Source organism: Carassius gibelio, chromosome B18 (genome assembly GCF_023724105.1).
Source record: "Carassius gibelio isolate Cgi1373 ecotype wild population from Czech Republic chromosome B18, carGib1.2-hapl.c, whole genome shotgun sequence".
Taxonomy (NCBI): domain Eukaryota; kingdom Metazoa; phylum Chordata; class Actinopteri; order Cypriniformes; family Cyprinidae; genus Carassius; species Carassius gibelio.
In genome coordinates this window covers 10,063,944-10,088,574 of record NC_068413.1, presented here as the reverse complement: position 1 = coordinate 10,088,574, position 24,631 = coordinate 10,063,944, and the positions used below count along the sequence as shown (strand labels likewise).

Here is a 24,631-nt window from a genome sequence, read left to right as displayed (position 1 = left end):
GAACCTAAGTGACTTAAAAGACCTACTGAAGAACTTCATTTATTATTTAGTTTAGCTGAAAGAATGAAAGGTGGTAAACCACTGAATATTTAGCTAGGCGAAACTGTGTCAAAGTACGGTGTTAGTAAACTATTTAAAAAGCATCCATAATCTCTGCTAATGACAAATGACACTTTAACCGTTTCCCTGGACGCTTCGGTTAAACTAACGTTACACAGGAACCCGTAATTTGCCCTGCTGTGAGGCAGAACTACACGTCTGTGTTGGTCCTGGCAGGATGACAGTTCTCAAGGCTCTTTAACCCGGGTCAGTGAGCGGCCCATTCTGACAGAAAATTGGATTAGAACAACGAGCGCTGTTTAAGAAACCAGTTTTAAGACGGGCTCTTCCTCCGTCACGCCACCCTTCCCACGAGACCGTCGGGTGTTTGACCTCTGGCTCAGGTTGCTCTGTTTTATTCCTCTTGACAACAGTATCCCGACCGACCGCTGCGGACATGGCAACATCCAGCGAATGCAGGTAAGGTGAAAAACGAATATATAGCGCAAGATACGCTGCCTTACAGCATAGCAAACCTGTCAAATCAATATCCTCCATCATATCAGACTGTCTAAATGAAATCTTATTGTGAAAAAAATATGGGAATACATTCGTTAGTATTCGCCATGGCAATTGTCACTTCTTATTTGCACCCCTCATCATCAAATAGGGCTTTAAATCATAAATCAACCTGAAGTAAATGCGAGAACAAAACCTAGGCTATATGCTTAACAACGCAGTCTCTATCCTCAAGAGGATTTTTAGTACCCTATATGTGTTTGGATGGCGATAGTTTATTCTTCATTCACATTTTTCCTCTATGTGCCCTCCAGTTCCACCGATTAGAAGCTCGAATGTAATTCAGCATTTTTAATAACATATTATCTATAAAATATCTATAATATCAGCTACTCTTAATTACGGTTACGTAACAGAATCCTGCTATTCAGCTTTGTGGATGCGCTCAGAATAATACGCAGCTCTTAAAGTGACAGGCTTCGCTATAAACGCTGTGAGAACCGTCCCAAATGAGGAGATCATGGCTGTTGGCAGACCTTGTCAAAGTAAAAAAAAAATCGCTGTGATTGTAAAATAAGAGGCCTATTGTGCATTCTCATTGAGCGTTGTGGAGTCACGTAGTGTTTGAAGCTCTCTGAATGGAAAGTGCTGATCCCGCAACGCCCTGCAGCACCACGGACAGCGCATGCTTACAGCTCTTCTTCCTACCCGAAATTTTCTCAGCTACGAAAGACTTTTCTGATTATAAAAGAGGGCAGTTTGAAACGATGAAAGCAATTCGGTATGAATGGTTCATTATTGCTTCATATTAGTTAAATTACGACACTTTTTGACAACGAGAAAGCATGATGTCATAATGACTAACAGCCTAAAAAACTACAAGTGAATTATGAACTACCTACTTTGAAAAGTTTCACCTATGAACCTTAGGTACGCCGTATTTAATTTTTTGACAGGAGTGAAAACACGACTGTTCAGCTTATTATACCTATACTAATTGATAACAAAGCTATTTACAGTTTGCTATAAATGAAAAAGTTTGATAGTTGTGTGACCCAAGCAAAATCCAGAAATGAGCACAGGCCATTAGTATGATATAGTTATTTAATATAGTTACAGCTCAAAAATGGATTTATATCTACTCCATTGGTCATCCATTAGTCTTGTATGGTAACAAGATCAGCAGTTATACAGTAGCTCACACACGCAGACAGATACTGGAAATCATTTACTACAGCGATTGTTCAGGTAAATACCAGTCAAAGATTATATAATATGTTTAAAAGAACAAAACCCTTTTGTTACTGTAGTACTATATATACTTTTGTTTATACTGTTTTCAACTGACTTGCCCGCTCTAAAAGCACTGGATCACTGTACTTGACAGGTCATTTGACATTAGCATGTGTGTAATACAGATAATTCTGACATCTCCTTATTTCATAACCAAGTAGGATATTAGTCAGACATTATCCAGCAGTTTCTCACTTTATTATGACATGGGTGTTTTTTTGATGCATGACCAACACCAGCCCCACTAAGGAAAAAATTTTAAGCAAAAAACATGTTTTGTTTCTATATAGCTACAGCTATGAGAACTACAAAGAAACCGCAGATTGGCTGCTTGCTAACACAGATATCAGGCCCAAAGTGGCAATTATCTGTGGTTCAGGACTTGGTGGATTGGCTGACCTTCTGGACAACAAGAAAGTGTTTCCTTACGACAAAATCCCCCACTTTCCGCATAGCACAGGTGTGAGATGAATTTATTGAATAATCCATTCACTGACAAAGATTAAAAAATGTGTCCTTTATCATTTCACTGCCATAATTTGTTTATTGTTTGCATTAACAAAATTTTAAGTCTACCTCATGCCTCTTTAGTGCAAGGACATAAAGGTCAGCTGGTGTTTGGAGAGGTGAATGGAAAGCAGTGTGTTTGCATGCAAGGCCGCTTCCACTTCTATGAGGGCTATAACATTGCCACAGTAAGTATCATACTTAAAATCTCAAAGGGAAAATGGAATTTTCAATGGATAAGGCATACTATAATAATGCACCAGTCAATCCCCCACCTGTAGTTCACAAGAAAAAGTATGAGCATAGAACAAAATCAAAACAAGTAAAAGCATATGGGACTGGATAGAAAATCTGGGGGTCGAAGGGACACTGTCAATTGATGATTAAAGCATTTTGGTAACACTATACAATAACAGATCTATGTCAAGAATCAAGAATTATATACCACAACACTAACACAGAGGTTATTCTGTACTTAACCATTGACTTCTCATATAAGCACAGCAATCAGCAACTTTAAGTATAACAGTGATGAACATAGTTAACCTTTGGCAAATTACTGTCTTCTCCTATAAACTTTTACAACATTCCAGCATATTTGTGTTGTTTGTTATCAAGTTAAATAATGTTCAGAAACACACAGATGGTGCTTGCCCTTCGTTGCAGAAGCCAAGTGAAATATGACATTATGATTTGAAGCATGGTTTTTATATGCAGTTGAAATCACTATCCATATTCTTGCCTGTGTTGTAAAAATGCAATCATATATTTGTTTCTCAATTTCTTAATTTAGTGCACATGTGGGGAAAAAAATATTTTCAATTATAAAACGTAGTTAATCACAGAAAGTGTATGAAGTTTTTTCGAATCAGATTTTTTTTTTTTTTTACAATACTCAATCCTTTAAAAATTGTCAACTTAGACAAACAGGGAAAAGGGGATACAGTTATAGCCTACTACATGGTTTTGATGACATAATATCAGATCATATTAAATCTTTAATTTCCTGTTTCATAAAGATGAAAACTTTAAAAATCTTTTACTGTTGTTCTGTTTTAGGTCACATATCCAGTAAGAGTGTTTTTCCTACTTGGGATTGAGACTCTGATTGTTACCAATGCTGCTGGAGGACTCAATTCTGAATTTAAAGTGGGAGACATCATGTTGATCAAAGACCACATCAATATGCCTGGCTTTGCAGGCCAAAATCCCCTGTGTGGGCGCAATGAGGAAAGGTGAATTGCTATGCAGTATAATAAGATGTTTAATGTGTTATTAAACCCCAGTCATATAGATTTGAGATCATTTTTTTATAATTATAATTAAAGCAACCTAATTCTACCCAACACCAGAATTTGTAGAATAATATTTGGAGGAGTTCTTTTGATTTTTGACTTTGTTTTTAACAGTTCAGTCTTTGTTCTTGATATATAATCTTACAAGCATTTCTCTAATGATTTTTCCAAGCAGTCCAATGTTCACTGACATTTTTTTTCTGTCCCTCTAGATTTGGAGTGCGCTTTCCCTGCATGTCTGATGCTTATGATAGAGACTTTGCACGGATGGCCAGGGAGACGGCCCAAGAACTAGGCTGTGGATCTTTCCTCCAGGAGGGTGTTTACTGCATGCTGGCTGGACCATCCTTTGAGACGATTGCAGAATGCAAGGTTCTACGGATGCTTGGGGCGGATGCTGTGGGTATGTACTGTAAGACTACGTAACACTACTATGAAAAATGTTTTGAGTGGGTAACACATAGTGCATGTATTACAGCTTATATAAATGTGTATGCAAAGTATTGGTTGATATTAGAATTTTTGTCTAATTTATTCTGCAATGATGTATTAAATTAGTTTAAAAATTGCATTTCTTTACGTAACATAAGATTTCTATTTCCAATAAATGCAGTATTTATGCACTTTATTTTTCATCAAAAAATACATATAATGGTTTCTACAGAAATATTAAGCCATGCAGCTGTTCCACATTGGTAATGATGATAAATGTTTCTTGAGCGCCAAATCAGCATATCAGAATGATTTATTAGAAGGATCAAGTGACACCGAAGATTGGAGGAATGGCTGCTGAAAATTCAGCTTTGCCATCACATGAATAAATTGTTCTGAAAATATATTAAAATAGAAAACAGTTATTTAAATGGTACCAATATTTCACAGTATTACTGTATTTTTCACCAAATAAATGCAGTTTCTCTGTATTTAGGTATGAGTACCGTTCCAGAGGTGGTGGTCGCTCGTCACTGTGGGATGCGTGTGTTTGGACTCTCCCTTATCACCAACAAAGTAGTGGCTGACTATAAAAGCACAGAAAAGGCTAATCATGAGGAGGTCCTGGAAACCACCCGTATGCGAACCGAAGACCTGCAGAACTTAGTCAGCAATTTAGTGGCAAAAATGTAGTGTACAACATTTACCAAATTTAGTACAGAAATCTTGATATACATGATTTGCACTTAGACAGCTAATAATGTAGAAAGACATGCAGTATATGCTCTTTATTGATTCTCATATATCCTATTCAGGGTTAAAGTAACTTTATGAACTTTCCAGTGCCACAAGACTCTCTGAGTAAACATTTAGGCTAGGTTCCTTCTGTTTACAGTTGATATTAATCATACTGCTGTGTATACTGGGTAATAATATGACAAATATACTATATAATGCATTCACATCCTTCCTGAAATGAATATTAAGAACAACTGAGAATAGAAGCATTACATAAGTATCATTCTTGTCATTATCTCTTGAAAGAAGAGTTAAAGAACAAACATGAAAAGGGACAAACTTACACTGCAATACAATGATGTAATTTTCTTAACTGTATGAAAGGGATTTCAGTTGCAAATATTAAATGAGGAGATACAGTGCAATTAGGTGTTAGATAATCAATTTTATATTTTTAGTATATTCACTTTTAGATGTTTCCAAAGAAATTCACAGATGTTTAAATATGTTTTCTGCAAAAAATATATGGCAAAATCTTAAAAAAAAAAGTATTAGAGATATTTTATAGATTTTTAAATGTCTATAGGAATGTGGTGTATTTTAACTTTATTTCCACGCAAATATTAAAATATAAAAAAATAAATTGACATATTGCTGTGTGGTGGTGTAATCCTTCGTGTTGTGTCCTTCCATTTTCTAATTCTGAGATCCTGTGCATTTATTTACAGTACAGTATATCAAAACTCAGAGATGAAAACTGTCTTTTGTCATGCCGTATTAAATATAAGACTAAATATCAGATTTTAAGGCCCTGCAGTGATCAATATGAATAATTTCCTGCAATGCATATATAGAGAGAGCAAGATCAGAAGTTTGTATACAATACACCATGCAAAACACATACAAGTGAATGAATAGGCATCCCACTTAACCCCTTCATGTCACTACATTATTAATAAAGCATGCCAACCCACCTCTGAAGTAGTGGCGAAATAAAACATTAATATCATCTTGTAGCTGTAGTCTGTCACCAAGCAAAAACCTTAAAGAAAGACATCATGCAATATATCAACTCAATATATCAAATTTTCATTTTACTTACTGTTTCTTTTTAAATATTTGTGAAATTTACTAGCAATTTCGGAGTGAAAATAGTTTCGACATGACACTTTTTAAGTCATTTATTGCCAGTTCATGAATACTGATTCCTTTTTGTATTTCATATGGCAGATGTGTGAGAGATCTGTGCTAGAAACCTCTGCACTCACTAGATTTTTGGAGAAAACAATATTTTTGATAAAGAAGGTTAATCCGTCAGACGATGCCTCTGCCATGCCGATGATAACAGAGCTGCAGATCAGTCTGTTATTCAGAATTTCACAAAATATTTATGAAACGCAGTTGTGCTGACTCTGCCCTGAAACATCACAGTCCCTGTGAGCCATTAGTGAAGAGGTAACACGTAATTAGCGACCGGCCATTTGCTGAAATATTTAGTGCTTGATGCCCATGACGTGCACAGAAGTGACGATACTTCCACTCAGTGCTTTTCTAAAGGAACAGAGGAAATTGTTTTGATCGTACATATTAATGTTCTGCTCTCTCACTCTCTGACGTATTATCTCATTTGAAAATCTTGTTTTTCTCTGTAGCTGTTTTCCTCTGAAATGCAACTTTCAGCTCAGCATTCTTCATTTCTGGGTCTTCAAGTATTTCAGACAGCATTACACTGAATTTTTATGAAAAAAATATCTTAGTAGAGTAGGTTAAGTTAAAAGTTTCAATCTTAAATACGATTTATTCATTTTATGGTTCAATGGTGGATTTCTCCCAATCTGTTTAAAACAATACCTATGTATTTTAATTCCCAAAACTATGTCTCTCATGCAGACGTTCACACACTGTATGTTCACAAACAAATCTCTGATATCTTGGGCATAACAGACCTTTAAATCAGAAGCCTGGTGTTTCACTCTCTGCCCTCCCAACACATCCCTCCACGCTACAGTCGCTGCCATGATTTTTCTTTTTCATTTCACTTTAATCAGCCTGCTGTGATCGTGTGCTTGATGGAGAGCTACACTTTATATCTCACCATCTCTCTCAAATCATGTTTCCAGCAAGGGACACAGGAAGAGTGAGAGAAAACCCAGGGGACATGCTGGCATGAACTATCTATACCCATTATTGGAACAGGGAATCCACTGAGGAAGAGGGACCTTATTGGAAAGAGGGATCTCATTTATCCATAAACAGGCCACAGTTGAGTGAGAGAGACAGCAGGGATGTAATTCTGAGCACTGTTCAAAGGTCAGTACCTTCCTTACATCCACATTCATGACATCTCTCTTGCTAAAATGATAATCCTCTGTCTCATTAAAATACAGTGGGGTGCAAAATTGCGAAAAAAGGGATTATTATATTTCACTTAAACTGAAAGCATAATAAAACTGTTACTTGAAATAAGATAAATGTAAACCAAAAATAAAATATAATATAATATAATGTATTTTAAGTTTTATATTCAAGTTAAAGTGTTAGTTCACCCGAGAAAATAAAACTCATCCATCTTCTACTCACCCTCGAAGCGTCCTAGGTGTATGTGATTTTTCTCTTTTAGAATAATTCAGTAGGAGTTATTTTAAAAATTGTTCTTGCTCTTACAAGCCTTTCAATGGGGGTAAGCGGGTGTTTGTTGTCAACAGTTCAGAAGATGTGAAATGAAGTATTTTAAATACTCTAACTTGAAAGTTACACTGAAATAAAAATGTATAAAAACTACAGAAATATTTTTTTAAATATTGAAAACAACTGAAAGACACAAAATAATTAACAAAAAACATGAAAAATAATGTATCATGATTTAAAAAAATAAATAAATTAGTAAAAAGTAAAAAGTAAAAAATGTATTTACTTCAACTTCAAATTCAAATTATGTGGTTTGAAATCACATTTTAATCCAAAAAAAGAGAACTTCATGGCGAAGTTAAATAAATATTCAAAGGGATAGTTCACCCAAAAATGAAAATTTTATGTTTATCTGCTTACCCCCAGGACATCCAAGTTGTAGGTGACTTTGTTTCTTTAGTGGAACACAAACCAAGATTTTTAACTCAAACCATTGCAGTCTGTCAGTCTTATAATGGAGGTGAATGGAAATCACATCAAAACATACAAAAAAACTAAAAACAAACATACACAAACAAAACCAAATCAATCACTGTGGCTCGTGATGATACAGTACATTGATGTGTAAAGTCACAAAATGATCAGTCTGTGTAAGAAACTGAACAGTATTTATATAGTTCTTTTTAACTCTGATTCACGCAATGTCCAAACTGTTAGAACTCTCCTGCGTGTGTTCTCAGTAGCAGGCTTGTGAAGCGTCTTCTTCTTCTTCTTCTTGCTTTACGGCGGATTGCAGACTTATAAGTGTATTACCACCCCCACCTATCTCTCAAGTAGATCATTGACTCCTAATTAATATTGTATATAAAGTGTCAATGGTCCATTTGAGAGATAGAGATAGAGTTCTAACATTTCAAACATTGCCTGAATCAGAAAACAATATCAATATTTTTCAGTTTCTTACACAGACCAAACATTTTGTGTCTTTTGTTTGTGTATGTTTGTTTTTAGTTTTATTGTATGTTTTAACAGTGATTCCCATCCCCTCCAAGACTAACAGACTGCAATGGTTTGAGTTAAAAATCTTGGTTTGTGTTCTACTAAAGAAACAAAGTCACCTACATCTTGGATGCCCTGGGGGTAAGCATTTAACCACAAATTTTCATTTTTTTTGCATACAAAAAATAGAACTACAAAATAGAAGTACTTTTTTACTAGTGGTCTCAGACTTTTGGACCCTACTGTATTTGTGGGGATTTGATCTATCATACTGTAAAGGACAAGGGAGATATAGGGGAAACAGACTGAGACATCTCTGCTGAATAAAGGCTTTCCACACTTTTCACCCATCAGCAGGGAGATCACTGGAGTACAGCCAAGAACTGTGTGACAAGGCAAGCAGATGGTATTGACGGACTATTCCTCAATGATCATATTAGTTCACTGTCACTTTCACAGCGTATTGATTGACGTTTTTGCCCTGTAGATCATATTAGATCCCCAGTCCTTCTATAACCTCTATGAAAGGTTGTCTAATAAGAGGACAACGGCTTCTGAATATGGAGGATTACATCATTTTGTGTACACAACTGGCGCGATCAAATTTGTTCCTCTAATATCAGCCTGCGTTTTAATTTTCAGTTTCATTTCTCAGCAGTAAAAGGACTACAGGTAAGTACTTTAATCTAATTCATGTAGATGTTAGGACCTTGACCTTGGAGTTTGTGCCTACTGTATATACGGCAAAATGCCACCTGGAACACGAAATAAATGCAGCCTGTACAGAATCTCTGTTCCAAACATTCAGCAAGAATGCAGATGTTGCTGGATCAGGCATCTCTGATGGAAGCTTGTGATTTACCTGCTTCCTCTTGTCAATGACAAATGGAAATGTTTATTCCTCAGGATCACACAGAAACACTCTGCCTCATGGCAGCACTGTCTAGACAGGTATAGATTAATAACCTCTCCAATCGCTACGAACCCCTCAAACTCAGACAAGCAGTAAACAGGATGAGTTTGCAAGCTGTATTGAAATGGGTCCGTCTACTTTTTTTGTTTTTATAAATGTCCGTATTTTTTTCTTATTATGTGGATTTTGACTGTGAACACTATTAAGGCTGATAAACCTTACAGGAATTTACTTTATTTTAAGGTTACCTTGTTACAGTGTAATTATACATTTAAGTGCTGAGTAAAAATAATTAACCAGGCCTACATTTAGGGTTAGGATTAGGGTTTGGCTTTAGGATTAGGGTTTGGCTTTAGGATTAGGGTTTGGCTTTAGGATTAGGGTTTGGCTTTAGGATTAGGGTTTGGCTTTAGGATTAGGGTTTGGCTTTAGGATTGGAGTTACTTGCATGTAATTATGCATAATGTTTTGTCATTTTAATAGTAAGTACATGTAACGTGTGACAAGGACACCTTAAAATAAAGTGTTACCAAAGCTCTTACTTTAAAGGGATAGTATACCCAAAAATGAAAATAGTGTCTGTTTACTTACCCCCATTTCAATAAAAACTTTATTGATTTATTTATAGATGTTTAAGCACATATTCTGCATGACCTACATCCCTAATCCTACTCGAATCCCTAAACATAACAACCACCCACACCAACTAACTATGAATAAGCAGCAATTTGGGAGTTTATTGAGGCAAAATTCGTAATTAATGGTGAGAACTGGACATTAAAAATAAAGTCTGGCCATTTAAGTTTGTATTTTTATAAAAAATTTTGGGTGAACTTCTATTTAACAGTTTTCTATCGTCTCTAAAACATTTTCACATTCAGTGAATACAGACCAAATGAGTCTCCCCTCATAACCTGGAGCTCCAGCCTAAGGTTAGACATATACATTCATTCAGTACACAGTACAAGTCACATTTGTCTCCCCCTCAAATGAACTACAGGGAATGACAATCCAGTGTGAGACATTGCCCTTAGTGGAAGTAGAGTCTCATATTTCACTTCACATAAACGACTAAGCATTCACAGGGGAGAAACGATAGTATGTCTGAAGCACAGCAACCTTGAAATTGAGTGAAAGCTCTTCTGCTTTTCATAAGAGTAGTCTGAACGAACTGACAGCTAAAAGTTATAATTTGGTGAATTATCCATGTCATGTAATAATCTATCTATCTATCTATCTATCAATTTATCTCATAAGGGCTATATATTAGAAAACTTCAAAACCTAAAGAAAGTCTTTCATTTGCAATTCATCATCCATCAAATCAATTATAATCCATTTTACTGGAAAAATCACTCTCTTCTCAGTGTTGTTAACAGCTAAACTCATCTTAAGAAAATATTCTATAGTCAATCAATGCAAGTTGCAAACACTGGCTGTTTGTTGATCCAGATTTGCACAGTAAAGCTCTTACTAAGTCTACTAGTTTTGTTGGACAAAGTCAGGAAACTCTCAGTCAGACAAATCAGTCATCACCTTTGACCTGACTCAATACAGAATTAAATTAAGAGTTTGTTTATTAAAATAATCAAGATTAGTGTGTTGATGCCCTGACCGTGAAGACGGTCCTCATAAGCCCCTGGCTCTCTACGGGACGTGTGAAATGTGATTAAGTGTGTGGATTTTTAATTAATCTAGCCCTAGTTGAGCCATTTCCGTCAAACAATTGTAATTGGCATTAAAGCTTTTGGCGTGTCGCATGTGCTGGGTGCTTACACATATTTGGCAGCAAGGGCGTAGTAATTACTGCTGAGTTCTTGGGATCCCTGCGGTAAGTGAGCATTATTTTTCCCAATGCTCCGTTCCCGGTTCCTATGGAGCAGGCACCAGTATGCATGCTTGACTGCGGTGGGATAATTAGCCTCTGATGCTGGGAGCTCCGTGGGGACAGATGTCTTATATCACTCTCTGTGATTGCAAGCACCTCTAAGAGGACAAAAACTATATTCACAAACAGTGTAACGGATTTGAATATGTTGATGAAGAAAAATAATAGTTCTTCTGACATATTTGAATGTTCAATGGTGCAGAAATTATGTAACTGCATCTCCATTAACACATAACCCTACAACTTCTCTGTACTAGCTCATATTATACTGCCAAGCATCATATATTTAGAATAATTTGTTAAATCAGTATTAGAATGATTTATATGTTTTATCACCCTACTGTGCAGAATATGGGATTTGGCTAATTCTCTGACTTCAGGTTTGCTCGTAAAGGGGTTTCTCTCATATCTCAGAAGGAAGCTAGAGTGGAGGAATTACAGAATGAAAAGGAAGAGGAAGTCTGTGTCATTCTGCTTCTCTCCTATATGCAGCTTCAAACCAGCTTTCAGTCTTTGTGTTGTTGCTTGGTGACACACAAAGCTTGATTTCTGCTAGTGAAGGAAAATATTCATAATACCAAGAGACATTAATATTAATGACAAGAGACATACTAAGGAAAATAGACACTACAGGACGTTGACAGCCTGAATCAACATAGAACACAATGGAAAGCCACTGAAGCTGCAACAACACTCAATGGATATAAAGGGAATATGAACCAAGCCAAGCAGCAAAGAGGAGAATCACAACATTACATAAAAAACAAATGAAAATCAGACAAAAGTTGCAAGGGGAGGGGAAAGTTAATTATAGTAAAGATTAGGAGGTCACATGTGATTTTTTTTAAATCAATATTCTATAAAAAAAATTGTCCACTTTGGTTTCATTGTGACTTTAAAGAGTACAGCCCCAGTGACAGCTTTATTTGTTAGTTCAAAGGGAAAATGCACTGAATGCATAAAAATAAAAGTTGCACTGAAACAATTTTCCTTCACACACATAAAAAAATGAAATAATAATAAAATAAAATAAAAAAAATTGTTGTTGTTGTTTTTAATGAAGATGTTCCTGGCTCCTCTGTAGTCATTCCATAATTTACATATGTATCAGCACCAATATATAGTGCGCTAGCGGAGCTGAGCAGAACGTTGACTAGCTTACAGTGATTCTGGTCCATCTTCATGTTCCTGTGGAAGCATCTGTGAAGCTGAGCATCTCCAGCAGCTTTCCCAGCACGTGCGCGAGTGCTGAGACATGAAACAGTGATGCTGGAACTACTGCGCCACCCGCATGAGCGCCAAAGGATTGCAAGCACTCAGCCCATTTAAAACCCCCTGCAAAGCACTGGGGGACTTACAGTGCGAATTTGACTCTGACTGAGTAAAAGTTCGCCCGGGATTTTCTTGTGGACAGTAGGACAGATACACAAAAACATGGCAAACAAAGGACAGCAGCCTCCCTACCTTCACTTGGCGGAGCTGACCGCATCCCAATTCGTGGATATCTGGAAACATTTTGATGCAGACGGTGAGTACAGATGCGCCGTTTATTCCACAGATTCTCTCGAAGAAGAACAAATTAAGTCATAAATTAAATGTTATCACTAAAATAGCAGAAAAAAAGGTTTGACGCTAACAGTTTCCAAAGAAAACACTTGTGGGGCTAAAGAATTAAATACTTTGACAGATTTCACGTGAGAAATAAAATAAAAAAGATCAAAGAAAGTTAAAATCAACAATCTAGCATTTATGATCCACTGCAAGCGGTAAAGCAATAATAATGCATTCGATTTTAGACATAATATTGCGAGGAACTGATAACTGGTATGATCAATTACCTGAAGATATATAATGTATAGACTATATAGGCATATAGAATATAGAAATACACTTTCTATGTCTGCATGTATGTATTTGTGTGCGTGTGTGTGTGTGTGTGTGTGTATGTAAGGGTTATTATTTTTATTATTATTATTATTATTATTTTTTTTTTTTAGAAGTTCCTTTATTTGAGGCTATGACTCATAGCCTATACTATCATTTATTCATTCCGTGTGTTAGTACCCTTCTTGGTACAAATCAAGAGCATACCTTGCTCACAGTTGCTATTATCTTATAAGCAACAAAAGCGTGCAATAAGGCTTACAATGCTTTGATACAGTTATTAGTGAATAACCGTATCGCGCGTCCAGTAACTCCAGATGGGGCTCCATAGTGTCCCATTGGTGAAATTACTTTTATTCCAGTAATATCTCGGAAACATATATATATATATATATATATATATATATATATATATATATATATATATATATATATATATATATATATAATGTTTCAGACCGAGGCTATTTAAAAATTTCGTGAACTGCCCACGTCGACATCATTTTTGTGCATCATGCGCGCGTTGATTGGGTTCGAGAAGTCCACTTTAACCTCCACCGTCTATCCCCGTGTGTTTTACGCACCCTGGGGATCTTTCAGTACATCTCTGTATCTCTGTTGGGAAGATGGGTGTGTGTCAAGGTCCTCATCACACAGCACATCTCTTGAAGATCACTTACTGGAAGCTGATCGGATATGATTCCTGGAGAGTTAGCAGTTGTCTTACATCCTGCCAAATGTGAAGCTGAAAATATCTCATTGACTAATTATTTATGTATTAGGAACATAATCGTATCCGTAAGGGCAGATGTTATCGTTATTAGCAACTTTCTGGTTTCTTTCCTGGTCGTTTCCCGCCAAATGCGTATTAGTGAAATAAATAGAAAAAAAAAGAAGTTAGATAAATAGCACATTTAATCTAGAATATTTCAGCTATAAACTTTCTGTAAAGGGAAAAATAAAACAACCTCTGAGGTAACAACAAAACAAACTGGGTTGGTTCTCAAAGTATCCATTCCTTTAAATAAAAATAAATAAATAAAAAATACAAAGGGTGCATTTAAAAAAACAACAACACAGTAATATTATTTATTCAGTAGGCTACTTCTATATCACAAGATATCACGAATCACGAATACATCAGAAAGTTAACGTTTGTGCTGGGGATGAATCAAATCAGTTCCTTCAAACGAATATTAAAAAACAAATGTGAGAAATTACTGACAAATATTCCATTAAAGAGTACGCAATCTGTCCAGCTTATGAGGAAATAATTATGATATGTTTAGTTAATAAGTAGCCAATTAATAACTGCCACAAAAATTGGTTTTAAGAAACTGACCTAAAATATGTTTAAGATCTCAGTCCATATCACTACAGAATATCTTCTAGAAGATATCAGAGGAGCATCTGGAATAACTTTCCATTAAAGATGCTTTACCGCTCATTCATGTGGTTCTATAAAAATTAAAATTTTCATTATGATAAATTTGGATTTATACATTCATTGCTTACTGCAACTTCAGTGAGTAGTTTTGTTGTGTCTAAGTCCAAAATGGCTTCTCCAACACATCAATTCTATTTCCAAGATGGCTGACCCTCCTGCGAACAATGCAGATGTGCTTAATGAATAATGATAACAGCATAGGCAGAGCCAACAAGCATAGATTTCAATATGGTTGAAATAAAAAAATGAATGGCCAATATGTATTCTAACTAACACATAGTCCATATTGCCTATAAGCACCTTGGAATCAACAATCTTTTCACAATGACATTTCAAAATACCAGGAGTTCAAAGCGTATGGAATAATTGAATTTATTGTAGAAGAATGAATGGTCATATTATCTCTTAAAATGTCAGAGTATCGACACCAGATGGCAATATATAGTCATTTCCAATATACTCAGCAGGATTAATGCCTGTGTAAACCACAATTATTATGTTAGCACTCAACAAATGAGTAGATTAATTGTTCTGTATAGATCTCTGGCAACAATCAATGTATATTCATTCTCTTAATGCAACAATCAGATCGATTGCAAACACACTAGTAAGACTGCCTGCAGTATAGCCATGCAGTGATGGTATTTCACATTACTTATGAATAATGAATTACAGAAAGAGAGATTAACCATGAGCCATGTGTCCAGATGTCTACAAATGCCACTGTAATCCACAGGCAAATTAATCAACAATCATAGTAGTTAAGACTGAGACATTTACAACATGATGCCTTTGGGAGAAACACAGAACAATACTTATGAACTCATTGTAGTTCTCACTTCAAATACGTTACAATCACTGTTGTGATGTATTGGGCCATACGCACAAAATCCCATTTCAAACACACATACTCAAACGCAAATTTCCTTTGCATGAAGGGCCAATTTCCTGGCATGAGAAATTACTCCCAGATGGTAATATAACATTTATTTGTGGAGGTGATTTAAAATTTCAGCAGTAGCATCAAGAAGAATCTCCTTTTCGTCTTTTCAAATAAATGGCTTTAAAAGGCTCGTACTGTAAGGCCTCCAATTAGAGGAAAAATGCAAAAGAGAGAGCCTTTAAAGCTTAACTTGGAGACTAGCCATCACAAGTTTTTAATTAATAACCGTGTTACTTGGATTTGGGTGCCAGCCAACAAACCAATCTAGAGTTAACCAGCTTCAAAGCAGACATCTTGGCAATCTCATTACTTAGCATTTCAATTGAGAGACAGTAATATAGTAGAGTAGTTATCTAGTCATATAATGACATGCATCATTATGGATTAATACATCTCTGTAAGTACTGAACCAGACTTCCTTATATTGCAGGAAATGGCTACATTGAGGGAAAGGAGCTTGAAAACTTCTTGAATCATCTGGAGATTGCACGGAGAGGGGCTGGTGTGGTGAGTATACAGACAAGCAGATTTAACAGAAATACTTCTCATTAGGAAGCACTGTATCTTCCAAACTATATTGCAGAATACTCAAAGCATCGAGTAAACTTCATTGTGGTCAAACTGAAAAAAAAGACTTTGAGATTGCTACTCTTGGCATGATTCACGTCAACTCAAAGAAGTCTAAAGGATAGTTCACCCCCCAAAAAACGAAAAGAAAATTCTGTCATCATCTACTCGTCCTCATTTCATTGAGAACATTTTATTCTGTGGAACACTAAAGAAGATATTTAGAAAAATGCCTTTGTTGTTGTTTTGGACTTTCATTGTATGGGCAATTGAAACATTCTTCAGAAGATCTTCTAAAGTCACACAGGTTTGGATTTGGGTAAACTATTACTTTAAGATATTAATGGATTTAAAGCTGATAGCGCTGGCTCAACCAATGGCATGATTTGGGGGCGGGACTACCTAATTGGAAGTTTAACTTGTTTTCAACAAATATTGATCTAATTTCATTAATTGTAACACATATAGTAAAAAAAAAAATAGTTGAAAAATGGAAAAGGTACCACCCAGACTTTTTCTGTTAAATTTACATTTTTATACAAAGCACAATGCAATACAGTACTCAAAATATGAGGAAAACAACTGTCAATACTGTCAATACATATGTCAAATTTCTTCATGTTAAAAATATACTTGGAGTCCTATCTTTCTTAGAGTGAACCATGTGGAAATCAAATATATAAAGACCCCAGATAGCTCGGCAGATGGCTTGCAGGAAAGATAGGAAAGGAGATTTTATCTTCATCGCTGTATGTTCAGCAATAAAACGGAGGGAGCCTCACAAATGGTCTCATAAAGTTAGTAATGCTATTATCTGCCACCGAAGTGGCAATGAATATGGCACAAGGCAATGCACAACGTACATAAAGTGATAGCTTTTTCGTAACCTGAGAAGCACAAACTGAATAAAGCTTTTCCAATAAGCACAGAACGAGAAGAAGATTCATCTTGTTGTGCTTTCTTCACACAGGACCCATCAAACGCAGCCTTTAAAGAGAAGATGACGGAGTTCATGCAGAAATTCGACAAGAACAAAGACGGGAGAATTGAGATGTCTGAGGTAGATGAACATATCACTTAACACATCACCGATTCTACTGTTGACAAGTTATCAGATAAAGACCCCAATTATCCCTTCATCCCACATCAGGAAATCTCTAAACCCACTCATTATCACTTTAATCCAACTGGAACTTATTGATAGAAAAAGTCATGGTCTGAAAGAGAATACAATGAGGTTTTCTATTCTTTTTTGCTGTATGAGTGTCTAATCCACTTATGTACACTTTCCATCAGCTGGCTCAGATCTTGCCCACAGAAGAGAACTTCCTCCTCTGCTTCAGACAGTTTGTGGGATCCAGCACTGAATTCATGGCTGTAAGTGACGATGCGACTTTTTCACTTCGCTATAGATCCGTGGTCATTTAGATAAATATTTATGACACAAAACTCCTCCTGGGGCGCCATATAAATATCCTCCCTTCACTCGTTCATTACAATCTAATATGCATAGCCAAATACAACATTTCGGAGAGTCTGATCATCAGAAATCGACTGCCTCAGTGATGTATTATGTCAAGTTGAAGGGAGAGTGGAGCTAAAGAGAAAGGGAAGATGTTTAATCATCCAGTGTGGTAGGCAAGCCTTTTAAAGGGCTAGAATGAGTAAGTACAAACTTCTATTTTCAGACTCATGTATTATAGATGTGCTGCTGTAATTCTCTGTAGACCTGTAGAGGGAGGCATCTATCTTTGATAAGAGGCTGTAATGGAAACAAGGCCAGCTGCTAGATTAAAACATTCATTAAATGGCATTTCTTGTTCCTTGTTCTCACAATGCACAGCTGCTTTGAATTGAAAATACAGAGGGGATAATGAAAAAGCCAGTGCGATTAATATAAGAATAATTTGCCAATTATTTCTTCACCTCCGCAGTCCTATTCTTCTGGTTTGTCCAACCTGAGATGTATTGCATGTATAGTGGTACGCAGTACCGATGGTATAGTTACAATATCTTTGTATGTTTGTCTGTATCTGTAGGCCTGGCGGAAATATGACACAGACCGCAGCGGCTTCATTGAGGCTAATGAACTTAAGGTAAAAGTTCTATTACTTTCCCTGCTGTGTCCTTCGCAGCAATCCTGTAAAGAGTTTTGAAAGCCGCTAATGTGATGAGGCAGATGGAAACTATGCAAATCTCTCTGGATTCGGTGGCTGGCATTCGAAGAGAGTATACAAATCACTACATTTGTAAGCAAAGCGAATGAAGCAATGCTCGCTGAGGAGACGATGACCTCAAAGAAAGTCAAGCAGATATCACTAACAAATAATGTTCTCCTTAAATGCTTAAGGGGGTTCACAAACCAAAACAGCAGGGGGGTTGTAACGTAATTATAGAAATGAGATTCGATTGTTTTCTTTTGTTTAATGGCATAAATAAACATATTTATGTGTGTGTATATATATATATAACTTTAAACTAATATAAATTTAAATCAAGCATTTCAATTTCAATTTTTTAAATATATATAAAATCATCATATTCTTGTGATTGTTTTTTACTTCCTACAGGGCTTCCTCTCTGACCTGCTTAAAAAGGCAAACAGACACTATGATGACCAAAAATTGCAGGAATACACACAAACAATAGTAAGTTGTTATCTTTGTGGTGCATTAGTTAATGACTTTTACCTCCTAGTGCCATCTTTTTTAATGTCATTCATTTTTAATGACAAAAAGCTTTTACATAATAACAGTTGTTGAATTTTTTAACACAAATATACAACTTTAAAACATTTTTTCACCTTAAACTCCTTGAGGTGTTAGCCACCATGCTTGCACTGACCCCAAGGGTTGTGTCTGCACTCCAGCTGTGCTAACATGTGTCCACTCCTTAAGGCCAGAGACAAATTTGAATTATTCCAAGGCAAGCCAGCTGGACAATTAAGAGTCTCAGTTGTCCTCTACACATTGTGAATGTGTAAAGAAATCATGTGCAGCAATAGGAAATATTAATCTGATGCAGGATTTCTTAAACTGAGCCATTGTCTCCCTTTCTAGCTCAAGATGTTTGATCTGAATGGCGATGGGAAACTGGGTCTGTCTGAAATGGCAAGGTTAGAAATGTTCTGACCATGTTTCAAATCACTTTGTAAGACATATTAATCACAACCATTTTTTGTTGTTGTTGTCGATTTGAAGGCTTCTGCCGGTTCAGGAGAATTTCTTGTTGAAGTTTCAGGTAAGACCACAAGCTTTTAGCCCTCATGAGCTTCTTGATGTCGAATATCTTTGACACTGAAAAGTTTTTATTGCCCAACAGGGTGTCAGGCTGACTGCTGAGCAGTTCAACGCCATCTTTGCATACTATGATAAGGTAATGTATAATCCAGCCAGAACAGCGTAACATCTTTTGCAGGGATTTAGGGTAGTGTATAGATTTGTATGCGCTGCCGCAGTGTTGCTGGAAATCTGATCTTCCCCTCCTTCGTGAGCGCTTTCTGCATGCAAAACAGTGTCCCTGTTCACCTGTGCAGGTAAATGAGCAGAAGCACCTGCATCTGTTTTTCTGCCCACATCTTCCAGCTTGGTGGTATCATCATTTGGAAAATGATTTAAAATGCAAAATCAGAAGCACATTTACAACAGTTTAAGTGCCAACCACTAGTAATTACAGAAATCCCAGTGAAAATTGCTGCGAGATGAAAATTGCTGTTTAATGCGGTGCTATCACACACAAGTACATAATTAGTCTTTCACCGGTTACCTTACACAGACCAGGCATATGCCCTTTAGGAAGGCAAGATTACCTAAACCTTGTTCTATATAATCATACGGTTAAATTAAATGCAATATCTGTGAGCAAACAGAGCCCATTAGACAACAGCACCCACTCAACTAAACTAGAGGCTTGTGACATTCGATTAGGAAATGTAGTTCACATGAACACAATGTGTATGCAATGTTAACATGTACAATTATGTCTGAGTTATGATTAGTTTAGTTGTCATTTTGTTTTGTGTCCATTTCTTAAGAAGTTATCATGCCTTACTGCTGTTATGAAAAATGGAGAGTGAGACATTTGCCAAACCTTCTGAGCACTGATATGGCTTATAGTCATAAAACAAGAATTCAAACAGAAAAACATTTCTGACAGGGTTTCAGTCAGTAAACATTTATCAATTACTGTTACAAGCCATTGTGGTTCTGTTCAAACAGATAGTTTAATATATAGTTTAATAGCATTTATTAATTTTCTTTAGTTTATTTCAAATAAAGTTTATTTCATTTTAAGGAAGACTGTTTTTTTATTATTATTAACTAATAGCTCTGGCCCATGTGACTTATTTTCTTCTATGGGACACAAAAGTTGACATTTTAACAAGATTTTGAGTTCATGTGAGACGAATGAACGAGTTGATCCATTTCACAGTATGATTCACTGAATAATTCTTTTGCAAATTAGACTGAATGATTTGGTCGCAACAGTTCCTCCTTTTTGGTTCCACATAAAGACACTGAAAAGGTTTTAGAAACTGTGAGAAACAGAATTATTTCATGGGTGTTGTTTTCTGCCTTTTAAGGATGGAAATGGCTATATTGACGAGCAGGAGCTGGATGCTCTCCTGAAGGACCTCTATGAGAAGAATAATAAGGTGAGATAAGAAGACTCAGAATTATTCTAGCATCGGACAATGAGAGATAAGGAAAGCAATCCCTCAAATTGTGATTGTGTTTAACCTCAGGAGGTGGACTCTAAGAGCCTGAATGGTTATAAGCAAAGCATCATGGCACTGTCAGACGGGGGAAAACTGTACCGCACAGAGCTGGAGATTGTCCTTTGCCGGGAGCCCATGCTGTGAATCGACGCTTCCTGACCTCCATCTCAGCTCTGTTCCAGCTGCCTGAATACTGTAACTGTGTGCATGTGCCGGGCAACCCGTTCCTCTTCCATCCCCCTCTCGAAATGAGTTCCGAATGAGTGTGCACAGAAAAGCACAAAGTCTCTCCTCTCCCCTTCTTCCTTCCCCTTCCTACACCCCAATCGCCACTGCTTTCCTTTGCCTACGAACTGCAGCTACTATGATGCCCTCTGCTCAATTTTTAACTATATATTTAAAGACGAATCTTTCTGAAAGAGTAGCAGACTAATGGTGTAATATGGTTAGATATGTGATACCTTTATTTGAAGTGTTTGGCTTCAAATTCTTCTGGTTTCTTCCCTTCCGTTTGGTTTCCTCTTCGGTTTGTTTTTGACCTGATTTCATTTCAATCCTGCCCAATTATGTTTGGGTTTGTGGTGTTTTTTGGCTGATACTGTTTAAGGATGCAACTAAGAGCATTAATAAAGATTATGTGATATAAATGTCCTGTTTCGTCTGTTTTGTTCATTCTAGGGAACCATTTTTTGTTTGATAATTCAAATGCATTAAAAGAAATAGCAGGAATATTCCTTTGATGGAACAGAACATTCTTTATTCTTTAAAAGTGCCCTGTCGCATGTAACGTCTTACACAAGCAGTCAGTTCTGCTGTGACATGCTGGATGGAGACATAACATTTCGAGTAAAAATCTTTCCTGATTGTGTCCAGATGCATTTAAACCACATTAAATAATACATCTGCTAGACTTTCCTCTTACATCGCAAGAGTTTGTAGAAATTCCTATCAATTAATCATCAGAACATGAATGATTAATCCAAATGCAGTTTTGGTTTTACAAATGGGGATTCTTTACACTGTCTGTTACCATTGCTCTGATGTACACTGATGATTATGAACAAAACATTTAACATTTATCTAATCTGAAAAATTCTAATCAATTTAACGTATTATATATTATATTAGTTCTGATAATTTAGGGAAAAAACACGCACACATTCCTATATTTGAAGATGACTATTTCAAGCAAAAAATACTTTTTACAGTGTATAATGCATGCAAAAAAAGAAAATAAAAAAAGGGAAAAAGGTTTTTAGCATGCACTCAATACAGTGTAAATCTACTTAAAAGCAAATTAACTATTAAAGGAAAATAATATGCTAATAAGTCTCTTCAGCTCTTAATATTCAGCCTTTTAAGAAATAAAAAGCTTTGCTCTTCCCTTTGTAGCTATTGAATATCATTACCAGAAAGCATTCAGTCTTGTAAAATATCTATATTGTAATTGCTAGAGCAATGAATTAATAAATGAAGAGAATTTTTATTGATGATGTTTAAATATAGCTACTGTGAATTTAATGAGGAACTGGATGGCTCAATTCTCCTCCATAGCATTTTTCTACACGACACAAAATAGAATGGATGCCAATTGAAATGCAAATTGAAAATCCTTAATTATAATTTGGTTGCCTTTGAGATGCCTTTCAATTACGTTAAGCATCTAAATGCTTTAAAGACTTGATTAAGCTTATCCAGGTAAAAGAAACATCTAATGGTGCATCAACAGTTCAAAACAGCATTGGATTAAATTAATACTTGGACTAATTCATAAAATTTTGGTTGCTAGTTACTGCAACTTTTCCATATCATGACTGGATCTCTTTCAGCTGAAATTTATATTTTTAGCAGACGCTTGTAAAATAAAACTGGAGCATGTTTTACGGGATAATACTATTTCAGTCTTTCTATTTCAAATCTCATGTTTAATTCAGTGGTGTTTTTTTTTTTTTTTCTGCTTATTTGTCTTTATTTGTAAAACCTACTAGCAATTTTTGAGTGAAAACTGTTTCACCACCAATTTTTTATTTCAGTGTACAGTACAAACATAATTTTCATTAACGTAAACAAATCACATTAACAGCACCATACACAGGCTAAGAATCCACTTTTCAAGAGATACCTCAAAGCTCAAGTTGAAGCTTCCAGCAGCTACAAACACTAAACTTCTAAGACAAAGATTTAACAGCCTCAGTTTATCACCCCTGGATCTCCTGCAATGCAGGCGAGGATGTTACCACTGAACCATCAATGCTCTCTGCCATACGCTAATATAATAATAAAGTCCTTTAATGTCCTTGTGAGCCTCATAAGTCTCAGAAAATTGAAAGCATAAAAGGGAAAAGGAGGATGCTGACTAAGAACTTCAGGGAGTGGATGTTAAATGGTCACTTCTGTTAAATACATAAGAGTTGAGGCACACAGATTCATTCTTTACTTGCACATAAAAAAAGCATTTTTGGCAGTAATTGTAAAATCAATTTGATATGTCACTATTATAATATGTATATAATAATATGTCAGTATTTACTGCAAATGAAATTAAACTGCAGGGTGCAACAACCGTAGGCAGTGGATCTGCTATATTAAGATGCAGTATAAAGACATCATCCTTTGTATCCCAATGACAAGCTTGTAAGAGGTAAGCCTTATATTTACACTTCTTTAAATAGTAAGGGTTCAAGTATTCCAATATTGCTGCGATGTGAGGCGCAACATTGACTCCAAGTGGCCACTTAATATAATTGCACTGGATTGTTAACGTGCACATTTCTACACTCTTGCATGTGTTGGATCTTGCAGCATGGTCACAGTAGGGCTAAAGCTTGTGAAGAATGAAAAAAAAAATTGGACCAAGAAAATGAGTAAAGGAATTAGCTGTAGTGATACAAAAGCAATACTTGTGTATTTTAAGGCAAAATATGTAAATTTTATTTAAATATCGTATATCGCCGCTGCAGCAGGTGAAGAGAGATGGAGCTCAGCGTGATTTATGGACTCAGAGCTTGGAGAAACAAACTTCATTGTACTGTGTTATCATAAATTATATCTATATTTTCATACCGATACTGAAATATCTGACACGGTTCCATTACTCATTTTCCACAGTATCTGATATACCCAGATACCTGCGTCTCTCTTTCTTTCTGACAGTGAGTTTGACACGCATCAGCCTCCTGTCTGTCAAACAGGCCCGTCGTCAAGGGGGGGCATCGGGGGGCAGTGCCCCCCCAAATGACTTTTTGTGCCCCCCTAAACGTAACGCACAGAACAATTAACCAAACTTGCATTACTGTGTATTCACACCGCCGGCGTCGAGAGCGTCAAAGTGGCCGGAAGTCATTCATTTTCAATGTAAACCAGCGTCGAGCAGCGGCGAGGAGCGGCGCGACTTGGCCTTTGAGAGCGTCGAGCAGAGTTTAACCCTTGTGCGGTCTTCGGTCATTTCTGACCGGAATATTTTACGTTTTGAAATGTTAAAAATCACAGCTTCATCGGAATTATATGAAATGCGGTGACCTTCATGGCATTTGGGGTGTGAACACACAAAAAAATTGAGGGCATGATTCGAACAGTCTAAGTGGGCGTAAAAAAAATAGTAACACTCATGGTCTTCGGTCAAAAATGACCGTCCATAGGAAATGAATGGGAAATAGACAAAAATACAACAATTCAGAGAATATTTGTGTACACAATCTACAAATCGATCACAAAACTGAAAAAAAGTGCACAGCAGTGAAGGGATGACACTATAAAACATCAAGAGTGTGATATTGACACATCCAATCACACACAGATGCACACACACACACACAAACACACA

The 24,631-nt window shown here is 36.2% G+C and overlaps 2 protein-coding genes across 2 annotated transcripts; both read left to right on the top strand.

Moving 5' to 3' along the window:
- The first annotated feature begins 247 nt into the window (after positions 1-247).
- LOC127976995 (purine nucleoside phosphorylase-like) lies at positions 248-5,474 on the top strand. The gene is made up of 6 exons (XM_052581601.1): positions 248-519; positions 2,142-2,311; positions 2,443-2,546; positions 3,418-3,593; positions 3,866-4,056; positions 4,582-5,474. The coding sequence occupies exons 1-6, from the start codon at positions 497-499 to the stop codon at positions 4,776-4,778; spliced, it is 861 nt and encodes a 286-aa protein (XP_052437561.1). The 5' UTR covers positions 248-496; the 3' UTR covers positions 4,779-5,474.
- A 6,957-nt stretch (positions 5,475-12,431) lies between these two features.
- LOC127977026 (calretinin) lies at positions 12,432-21,455 on the top strand. Its single transcript, XM_052581668.1, has 11 exons — positions 12,432-12,778; positions 15,955-16,031; positions 17,062-17,151; positions 17,388-17,468; positions 18,131-18,187; positions 18,662-18,739; positions 19,151-19,206; positions 19,292-19,331; positions 19,413-19,466; positions 20,674-20,745; positions 20,836-21,455. Exons 1-11 carry the CDS (start codon positions 12,685-12,687, stop codon positions 20,950-20,952), a joined length of 816 nt encoding a protein of 271 aa, XP_052437628.1. The 5' UTR covers positions 12,432-12,684; the 3' UTR covers positions 20,953-21,455.
- Positions 21,456-24,631: the final 3,176 nt, after the last annotated feature.

Excerpts from the sequence above, each read along its gene's own strand:
- LOC127976995 (XM_052581601.1), top strand. The coding sequence starts at position 497 with ATGGCAACATCCAGCGAATGCAG. Across the intron at positions 520-2,141 it reads GCAACATCCAGCGAATGCAG|CTACAGCTATGAGAACTACA; the intron begins GTAAGGTGAAAA and ends GTTTCTATATAG. Across the intron at positions 3,594-3,865 it reads TGTGGGCGCAATGAGGAAAG|ATTTGGAGTGCGCTTTCCCT; the intron begins GTGAATTGCTAT and ends CTGTCCCTCTAG.
- LOC127977026 (XM_052581668.1), top strand. The coding sequence starts at position 12,685 with ATGGCAAACAAAGGACAGCAGCCTCCCTACCTTCACTTGGCGGAGCTG. Across the intron at positions 12,779-15,954 it reads GAAACATTTTGATGCAGACG|GAAATGGCTACATTGAGGGA; the intron begins GTGAGTACAGAT and ends CTTATATTGCAG. Across the intron at positions 18,740-19,150 it reads AGGAATACACACAAACAATA|CTCAAGATGTTTGATCTGAA; the intron begins GTAAGTTGTTAT and ends CTCCCTTTCTAG.